Source organism: Erythranthe guttata, chromosome 8, assembly GCF_056151865.1.
Source record: "Erythranthe guttata isolate IM_541 chromosome 8, IM_541, whole genome shotgun sequence".
In the NCBI taxonomy this organism is placed as follows: domain Eukaryota; kingdom Viridiplantae; phylum Streptophyta; class Magnoliopsida; order Lamiales; family Phrymaceae; genus Erythranthe; species Erythranthe guttata.
This window is the reverse complement of record NC_142540.1, coordinates 24,776,153-24,787,066: the sequence shown is the minus strand read 5'-3', so window position 1 is coordinate 24,787,066 and position 10,914 is coordinate 24,776,153. Positions and strand designations below refer to the sequence as shown.

The window sequence follows — 10,914 nt, the reverse complement described above, 5'->3', positions numbered from 1 at the left end:
GCAAAGAAGAAATTCATATTCTTTTTGCTTGCTATATATAATAAGCAAGTGATGTTTTCAAGATCAAAGCATTAACAAAATGGCAATAAGTCGGGATTGTGCAATGAGTTCCGAGAACAAAACAGAAACGAAGTTTACGAATTCCGTCATGTTTAAAACTCCTCTCCTATACCCTCTCGTAACAGTTGGCTTTGGCCACACACCCTCTCAATTTCATCCTTCTTCATCGCATTAGCAACATTGATGATTGAGATTTCATCCTTTCTTCAGTGAATAGACTCGATTCGACTCTACTGACGAACAAATTCATAACCTGGCACATCAGATAAGAAAATCAATTTCGATTTTGGCAATATATTGAAGCATAATTAAATAGTTACATGTTAAAACAAATGTCAGGAAAGCTTACTGAAGGAAGATGGCTAACCTTTGTTAGAGTCGTTACTTTTCCAGATGGAGAATCCCTGATGATGCCACCGGCAAGACGATTAGTTTCGTGGTCAAAAGGAATAATCCCAGAGCTGCATTTTCAGAAAACAAAAATATCATTTTCAAAACTATTCAATGCAAAATGCTAATTCGTATCTCATCAAAAAAAATATCCGAGCAGACATCAGAATATTTTCAACTTGACACAGACCAATTTTTTTGTTTAAAATAGCCCACAAATTACATTAACACCAGCTATAATCAAGCAGAGCACAGTAGCATTCGACATGAAAATAACTTGCTACAAATCAATTGGTTTCCAATAATTTTCCTTTCAGCATTCAAGTTTTCTAAGAGGGCTGGACTTATGATATTCCAAACAGTACAAGTTGAATCTAAGAGGGTTCGACTTATGAGAGTTACTACAATCTCGCAAACCAATGATATAAAAGAACTTCCCGATTCAAATTATGAGATTAAACTCGTAAGGAGCTAATGATAACAATATCTAGACATTACAAAAGTTTGATCTAAGAGATTAAATGTTTAGGAATTTTGAACTTCTTACAACCTCACTTTCTCATTCTGCCCCTATCTTCATTTGACGTAAATCTTGTTCAAATTTCTAGTCACAATACACTAAATCCAACTTCAAAGAATCTGTTTTACCTAGTTATGTACCATCACACCAAGAATTGCATTCGAGCAAGACAATTAGCAGGAAGTATTTGAACAAATAGTAGCACTAAAGGCAAAAGTTAGGTAAACAAAGAGCATTAAATCAATTGTTGTGGCATAGCTTATGGTCTTAGAGCATCAAACTGTTGAGTAGGTGACGACACTAAAGAGTTACTTGCATGAAACTCCAAATTTTTTTCGGATACATATTACTCGTTTATTCAAACTTTAAACAACTCTTCAAGTATTTTAAGTACCGTACCATGAGTGTATATTAGAAACAATGGTGGCGGATGAATTGACCATCAGAGTTTTAATTAATCCACACTTGTTCACCCAATCAGAGTTTAAATAAACAATCTATCTTAAGAAACCGCAGACCAAGGTCCTTAAGACGACAGATCATGCATGACATTAGTTTTCCTCGGGTGTTTTTGAACAAAATACTTCAAGTTAACAATCGAATCAAAGTGTCACTGAACCCACAAAACCTGCAACTCAAACAGATTAGCGCATGCAATTCTGTTGTTTTCTATTGAACACGAACCGCATATGCAAAACATCCAAGCAAGTGAACAAAACCACTATTTATTCTCACATTATGCCAAAAGTCAACTACTTAATGCAGAAAATTCGGGCCATGATGGTTATGTACATCTGAGAGTGTAGGTAACCGTAAAACAACACAAGGTGCATCTACCACAACGGTTGAAGTGATTGACACTTTTGTGCAGGAACATATCACTTATAGCAATAAAATGGATGGATGTGACTTGACCTAGTTGGATATCTTTTTACACAATTTAAGGAAAGTCTTCCAGGTTTCTGCACTTGTATGTTTAAACTAGATTTTCTCCATTCTTGGGACAAAAAAAGAACGAAGATGCAATGTATATAAGAACGCCATATAATGAAGTATGCTGAAGAGATCAAATCTTTAAATATCGATACCTCAGCAAATGTAGTGCAAATCATGACTACATAAATGTACATGAAAATCACTTTATAAGGAAAGATAAAAATTACCCTTTTGTCGATGGATCATTCGAATCAAAGAATCAAGGTGCAGGACAGTAAACAGAGCTATGAAACATTTGCTGACATCGTAAGGCATCAGCCCGCCAAACGGCTTCAGACTCCTTGTATTTTACTACTACCTACTCAACAATTAATATGCCAGTAACTGCTGAAAAGCAATGGCTCCTTCAAAAGATATATTAACTGCAAAAAATGTAAGATATAGAAATTAACTGTTGATCCAAATTGATTTGGATTTGCAAGAATTCAATGAAATTTGGAAAGGAGAAGCAAAGAGAATTACCGATGGTATATATGATTAACTTCACAGTTAAACGGCACATAGCAGGCGGTAAGCGATAGGATAAAAATCAGAGGGACAGATCGATATGAAAGGATAGAAATTTGAGGCAATCACCTCCAAATCCATACCACAAAGGACAGTTTCTACTCAAGAGTATAGGATAATCCACTTGGGCGAGATCTCACAAATGACAGAAATGAGCCAGAGAGGGAAGGCACTATCAACAGAATGAGTTACACGGTAATGGAAGAAAAGGGTCACAATAATCAGTTGCATAATGATCACAGTTCTGTAGGGTGTCAGCTGAGACTTTGGTCTAGAAAGTGGCTTTACAGCCTCCGCTTATCTGCATTAAACTGTAGTATATATATAATATCTAACGTGTCCTGACCATCATTGTTTTGAGCCCGAGCTCAACCAGCTTCTTTCTTTTAAAGTCTCTATCTCTGCATGCAAGTGAAGATGACGAACGAGTTGATAAAGATGACCAAGATAGTGAAACAAGACATGCTCAAAACTCTTGATTCAAAATAAGAGGAAAACGAGCAAGGAGAAAGAACACACCTTTCTGATGTCAAGCACTAGGACCGCTCAAAACTTGTACCTTATTTTTTTGCTGCTTTTTTTTGGGATTTTCTCTCCCTTTTTTTTTTTTTTTTTTTTTTTTTATTTCAATTTGTCTCGCTGGAAAGTACACGAGAGGCAAACAAATTTTTGACTTCCTCCGACAACTGGATATTATTCCACCAACTAGCTTCACAACTGATTGTTGCTAGGTTTTCCGCATTAGTAAGTGTCAGAGGAACACTCTGTAGGCTCTTGCAATCTTTAATAGTGATCCTTCTCAATGATGTCCAGTTTATCGTGTAACTCTCGCAAATGGTTTTCAGATTTGGCAAGTTCTCAACTTCAAGAGTTTCCAGTTTGGGTAGAATATCAGCTAGATTGTTCGAAGTTTCTACCCTAATAATTTGTTCAAGAATGCAACAGTTATCAACCCTCAAATGTTCTAAACTCAACAGAGCTCGTGCTAGTTCGACAGACAGAACATCGGTTAGCTTGGGACAGTCATGCAATGTTAGAACCTTTAGCTTTGCAATACTCATTTTGAAAAATTCTCCCTTCCATATACATTGCAGGGACATGAGGCCAAATAGATGCAACTTCTCTAACTTTTGAAGGACACCCTCCATGATGCCACCTCTCATATCATTGATTTGATCACCATCCACAATACTCAATAGCTCCTTGCAGTCTTTTACAGCACAAACCTTGAGTTCAGTTGCTTTATCTAACTCAAACTCACTCAGGCTTTTGATTCTTGAATGGTTAACTACCTCAAAAGTACTCATCTGCTTTACCACTTCGTCAATCAAAGAAATGTCTTTGGCATTGCACAATATCAGATGTTTTTGAGGTAACACTTGAGATACTTTGAGTTCTCCATACTGTACTTGTTCACAACAACCCACTGAAAATTTGAAGGAATGGAAAGTCGAAACGTTCCATGTAGTGTGTATGTTTTTCCATGATATGCTAGCTGTCACAAATTTTTGGAGAGTCTGCACATTGGGAAAATGAAAGTGAAGGGTTGTCAAAATCTTTAAACTTGATATTTCTTCTACTACATCATCAACTATTTCGCTCCAACTTCGGTTGCAACAACCTATTTCAATGATCAACTCCTCCAACTTTCCGAGTCCTCTAATTATTTCCAGAGGAATGATCACCTTCTCTTGTCTCATTTCTCGGTTGCACCCCTTTGTCCCCAGCGTGACTCTCAAACACCTCAAACTTGACATTTTGCCGATTTCAACCGGCAAGCTACGGATGGAACTCCCCCGAGTATCCAACAGCTCGAGTTTCTTCAGGTTTTCTATTTCCGCTGGTAGCTCATTAAGTGAATAGCATCCGTTCACATACAAACTGACAAGATTGGTTAAACCGAAAATTGACGTTGGCAGTGACGTTATGCCGGTTTTAAACAGGTCGAAAATGGCAAGCTCTTTCATACCAATGAAGAAAGAGTCTTTAATCTGCACTAAATCTGGGCTGTCTTGCAGTAGTAGGGTAGTAAGGTTGCTGGTTGCCGGACTTTCAGCATCCGGTTCGAATGAACAAGAGGTTGCACGCACTCTTGTTGCTTTCTTCCACCTAGCTTGATTGGGAAGTCTACCGTCACCTACCCATACTACACGGTTTTGACTATCACCCCATTTCTTGACCATGTGTCTGCACAAGATTGGCATCTTCACATACTCGTCGGAAAACGAGTCCAGCCAATAGTCTCCTATAAGTTGGTTCAAAATTCTCCATCCTTCAAGTCTGCCGCCCCTTAACCTCTGCAATCCTTCTACATCCAATAGGCCCTCCGCCCACCAACACTCAACCAAATACTCCTTCGGAATCCTATGGTTCAGTGTTAAGTGTATATTTTTACACTTTATCGTACCTTTTTATTTGGGCTTTTGGTGTGTTTTAATGATAATTGGTGCTTAAAAAGTTGATTTATTGTATTTTAGGTACAAATTGAAGAATTGGAAAAGTATGGGGTCAAAACTGCAATTTTGGCGAAAATATGGGTCAAAAGTGAAAATATCAAAATTCTGAAGAAACAAGGCTCGGACCCCCGTCCCTGTTTTAGTGCAAATTATGGGACCCCCGTCCCATACCCCGAAGTTGCGCAGTAAAGGGATTTTAATTGCACAAGGAAACTGCCTTCTTCCCCAAGTTCTTCACCCTATATAAGACCAATCCAAGCACACAATTAGGGATCTTTTTACGCAATTTCAAGAGCAACAAAGCAATAACGAAGACGAAGAATTCGAAGACTCTAAGCATAGATTTATCGTTTATGACTTATTTTATTTGCGTTTTTCCTTTAATCATGAGTAGCTAAATTTCTTATTTCTAGGATTTTATTTGGAACCCTATGTGGGATTTATGAACCCAATTCTATGATTTTATGCAAGTTTTAATTCCGGATTATTTCTTCTTCTTGTTTTATTAAGTTCATGAAACTGGCCACTTTATGCGCTTTTATGTTATTGTTAATCGCATGAATCGGAAGATCGGGTTAATAATTAGAACTGTGGTAGAAGAGCCTTTGTGGTATTAACATAGGAATATAGTTAATCTCTTAGGTAGCCATTATTGAGATTTGTGCTTAATGCTGTGTTCTAGAATTAATTGCATAGGAATATAGTAATTGAATCTAGAGTATTAGAATCGTAATACACGCGGAAGCGGGTTATGATTATTTTAGCATCTCAGGTTAATAATCCGGGTTAATTGCTTGCATAATTGAAGGAATTGGGGGAGTAATAATCACATAGGGGGAAGAATAAAATCCTAGGCTTGTCTACTTTGATTAATCCTCGTTTTAAATTGCTTTCTTGTTTTTGCTTGCTTTTCGATTGCTTTAGTTTAATTTAATTTATTAATCCTTATTCGACTGTGTAGGGTGGGCTTGATAATAATTGGTAGAATTTAGCGTCTAGGATTAGATAATTAAATATTCCCTGTGGGTTCGATATCCGGACTTAATTGTCCACTATATTACTTGTACGATACGTGCACTTGCGTGTAGGTTTTCCTACACGCAAGTGCACGTATCGTACAAGTAATATAGTGGACTAAAAGTCCGGATATCGAACCCACAGGGAATATTTAATTATCTAATCCTAGACGCTAAAATTCTACCAATTATTATCAAGCCCACCCTACACAGTCGAATTATGATTAATAAACTAAATTAAACTAAAGCAATTAAAAAGACAAAGCAAGAAAGCAATTTAAATACGAAGATTAATCAAAGTAAACAAGCCTAGGATTTTATTCTTCCCCCTATGTGATTATTACTCCCCCAATTCCTTCAATTATGCAAGCAATTAACCCGGATTATTAACCTGAGATGCTAAAATAATCATAACCCGCTTCCGCGTGTATTACGATTCTAATACTCTAGATTCAATTACTATATTCCTATGCAATTAATTCTAGAACACAGCATTAAGCACAAATCTCAATAATGGCTACCTAAGAGATTAACTATATTCCTATGTTAATACCACAAAGGCTCTTCTACCACAGTTCTAATTATTAACCCGATCTTCCGATTCATGCGATTAACAATAACATAAAAGCACATAAGGTGATCAAATTCATGCACTTAATAAAACAAGTAGAAGAAATAATCCGGAATTAAAACTTGCATAAAATCATAGAAAAGGGTTCATAAATCCCACATAGAGTTCCAAATAAAATCCTAGAAATAAGTAGTTTAGCTACTCATAATTAAATCAAAAACGCAAATAAAATAAATCATGGACGATAAATCTTTGCTTGGAGTCTTCGAATTCTTCGTTATTGCTTTGTTGCTCTTGAAATTGCGTAAAAAGATGGATCCCTAATTGTGTGCTTGGCTTGGTCTTATATAGGGTGAAGAACTTGGGGAAGAAGACAGTTTCCTTGTACAATTAAGATTCCTCCACTGCGCCAACTCGCCCATCCGGACGGCCGTGTGAGATTTATGCTTAAAATCCGCACGGCCGCGCGGTCTATTCTCCAGAATTCTGCTTTTTTCACTTTTGGCCCATATTTTCTCCAAAATTGCAGTTTTGACCCCATACTTTTCCAATTCTTCAATTTGTACCTAAAATACAATAAATCAACTTTTTAAGCACCAATTATCGTTAAAACACACCAAAAGCTCAAATAAAAAGATACGATAAAGTATAAAAATATACACTTAACACACCCCCAAACTTGAACTTTTGCTTGTCCTCAAGCAAAATCAACCAATAAGCAAATAACACAACTATTACATCTCATCACATAGATCAATGATCAACTTCACGTTTTCAGAACTTGTAATTATAATGACAATTCTTAGGCATTCGCAAGCTCAAAATTCAACAACACTTAGTCACTCACCATTACAAAAAACCACAAATCATACAATTGCTTCAAGTATCCCATATTTGCAAGTTAAAAATAGAGAAAATTTATACTTACATGCATATGCTTGACTCCAAATACTCACCAAATTATTCTACTCTACTAATATCGAACATTAAGCTATTGGGATCATTGGGGCTTTGTGGCTTTCAATTGTTAGGCTCTTTGGTTCGAGGTAGGAAAAATGGGTATGTGTGGCTATTCTTCTTGAATTTAGGTGATTACGCCAAAATTTGAAAGATAGGCGTTTGAAACAATGAATTCACCTCTACGGACTTTAATAAACTCGATTCTCAAAAGTTCAAAAGTCTCCACTTTTGCTTTTGAGGCAATGGATCGAGTTTTCAAAAATAATTCAACATCTAGTCCTTATTTCTCCCTTCTAGTCTCTTCTTCTTCTTCTTCTTCTTCTTTTCTTTCTTTTTTTTTTTTTTTTTTTTTTTTTTTTTTTTTTTTTATATTTTTTTCTTTTTATATGCATATAGAAGCATAGATGTTTGTCTTTTTTTTTTTTTTTTTTTTTTTTTTTTTTTCGAAGAAGAAGAAGGACCTTATAAACTTTTCGACCGAACTCCAAGGGGTAATTTTCAAGAATCTCCACCTATTCTACCTTACGCATTGGCTAAAAGAAAGAACACCTTTTCTCCGAGGCTCAAATCAAGGTTCTAAGGATAATTTCGATAAAAAGGTCGGCTTGAAAGGCTCAAACAGTTCAAAGAAGGCCCAAATCATATCCCAAATCACTCACTACTCAATACTTCGTATCATAAATTTCCTAAGGTGAGTTCTAAAACCGAACATAGCATGATCTAGCACAAATTAATTCCAAATTTAAAATACAAAACATTCAACCAAAGCAATGCACAAAATGTGATTTCTAGCAATAATTCGCTTCTAAGTCCCGTTGAATCGAAAGCTAAACAAACATCAAATCCTTATCACACAAAACAAGCAATTTCATCATCAAACATTGATCATCTCTCATCATCATAAATCATAGATGCCTTTGACTCAAGCAAATTTTTTTTTTTTTTTTTTTTTTTTTTTTTTTTTTTTTATATATTCCGGAAAAAACGGGAAAAACAATAAAAACGAATAAAACCTAATGCATGCAAACTAAAGCAAATAAGCAAAAAAAACATATTTTTCACCCCCAAACTTAAAATTTTCGTTGCCCTCAACGAAATTAGTACAAAGTTTTAAGGATAGAAAACACCTGATTTAGTCGAAGTCGATGTGATCGGGGTGCTCCTCCCTCCTTCTCTCATGCTCATCATCATCGGAAAGCTTGGGCACAGGCTCAAGAATGGGTGCCGGTGGATGCCGGCTCGATGCACTCGGGCTTGACTTGAAAAGATGAGATTTTGAAGAAGTTGGTTCGATGCTCTAGCCTCCCTGTCAATACCAACACAAAATAATAATTTGAGAATGCGTGAGTGAATTATATGTGTGAAATTGAAGAATTTTTGGAAGAGAAATTCAAAAAAAATTCGAAAATTCGTGTGTGGGAGTTAGAAAGAAGGAAAGAGGGGGGTTTAAGAAATAATGGGGGAGAAAATCGAATTTTCGAAAATTTAAAACATCCCCTGTTGAGTTCGGACGGCCGTCCCATTTTGCAGCCTATTTTCTCGGACGGCCGCACCGTTTCCCGAAATTGGGCAGAAGCCGGTTTTCCCTTCGGACGGCCGTGCGGGATTTTGTGAAGAAATCCGCACGGCCGCACCAATTGGCCAATTTGGGCAGTAGCATCGTCCGCTTCTCAGACGGCCGTGCGAGATTCCAAGTCTTTTTCCGCACGGCCGTGTGAAAAGTTTCAATAATTGCATTTTAAGGCCCTGAAAAATAAAAACTTGTTATTAGTGACCCTGAAACTTTTCAAATAATTTTTTTTTTTTTTTTTTTTTTTTTTTCTTGGCCGCTCGACTCGACTCTCGACTCACGTTTTCGGCCCTGAAAAATAAAATCCAAAAATAAATAAATTAGAATGCATGCTTATGATACTAAAAACGAAACGAAAAATGAAAGAAAAAATACTAAAAACAATAAGGCTCGGGTTGCCTCCCGAGAAGCGCTAAGTTTAAAGTCTTCAGCCGGACGTTGCTTCTTTAATTTCAAGCAAAAGTGACCGAAGTCACTTGGCAATCTTCACTCGCTTCCCAATACGGTTTGAGCCGGCTCCGTTTTACGTTGAACGTACGATTTGAATCGCGCTCCTTTATTTTGACCACCTCGTGCGGAAGAGTTTCTTGGACAATAAACGGCCGCGACCACTTTAATTTGCACCTCCTTGGAAGTAACCAAAGACGGGATTTGCACAATAACACCAATTGTCCTTTGTGCAATTCCTTTTTGATTTTCTCCTTACGACCACAATAGCTTGACTCATCCTTCTCTCGTGACTTGCTCGAGCTTTTGGGTGGCAACATCTTCCTTGCATTCTCATCGTCGTTAAGACCTCGACTCGTATGATTTTCTCTCGGAGGATTTAAAATTGAGTCCATAAAGTAAACTTGCTCCTTCCGATTCCCGTCTCCGCCATCATCTCCTGCACTCAAAGATGCTTTCCCATTGTCCAAGTGCAAAACATCAAATTTTTCATTATTTGTAAAATCCATAAGCTCAATAGCAAAACAATCATTATTATCACATGGATTTTTATTAGCACTAAAAACATTGAATTTGATTGTTTGATCATGCACAGTCATTGTAAGATCACCACTAGCACAATCAATTAGCGTCTTCGACGTGGCTAAAAACGGTCTCCCTACGATAAGAGGTATCTCCCTATCCTCATCTATATCAAGTATAACGAAATCAACAGGGAAGATAAATTTATTAACTTTCACTAGCACATTCTCTAAAATACCTTTTGGGTAAACTAAAGATCTATCGGCTAATTGAAGAGTTATAGCCGTCGGTTCAATTTCTCCTAACCCAAGATTTTTAAAAGTAGAGTACGGCATAAGATTAATGCTAGCACCTAAATCAATGAGCGATCTAAAATTTTTACCTCCTATAGTACAGGGAATAGTAAACTTACCTGGATCGCCGAGTTTTTGTGGAAGAGGCCGAGTAAGAATCGCACTAATTTGCTCCGTGAGTTGGATCATCTCGTTCCCTTGCAATTTCTTACTTTTCTTCACGAGGTCCTTGAGGAACTTCACCCACTTTGGCATCTTTTGTAGTGCTTCAATGAAAGGAATATTTATGCGAATTTCCTTCAACTTGTCCAAAAATCTTTGATATTCGGCATCGAGCTTCTTCTTTATAAACTTTTGAGGATAAGGAATTGGAGGGACTTGTGAAGGCACCGTCGATGGTGGCTCGTCATGAGATGATTCTTTTTCCTCATTCTTTTTCGGCTTCTCGATTACCGTGCTTCTCTTCTCTTTTCGTGGGGCTTCCTCCAATTGCTTACCGTTCTTCAAGGTGACTGCTTGGCATGTCTCGACCTCGATCTTTTTCGTTAGCAATCTTTGTGGATATGGGATCGGCTCGACCCATTCGGCTACAGTGACTTGCGGCTT

General features: G+C 37.1%; 1 protein-coding gene across 1 annotated transcript; it reads right to left on the bottom strand.

Annotated features, from left to right (window-relative positions):
* Nucleotides 1–223: 223 nt before the first annotated feature.
* On the bottom strand, nucleotides 224–9,926 carry LOC105965057 (disease resistance protein At4g27190-like). Its single transcript, XM_088821377.1, has 4 exons — nucleotides 9,898–9,926; nucleotides 3,137–4,837; nucleotides 428–521; nucleotides 224–313 (listed from the first exon to the last, which is right to left on the bottom strand). Exons 1-4 carry the CDS (start codon nucleotides 9,924–9,926, stop codon nucleotides 224–226), a joined length of 1,914 nt encoding a protein of 637 aa, XP_088677503.1.
* Between the last annotated feature and the right edge of the window lie 988 nt (nucleotides 9,927–10,914).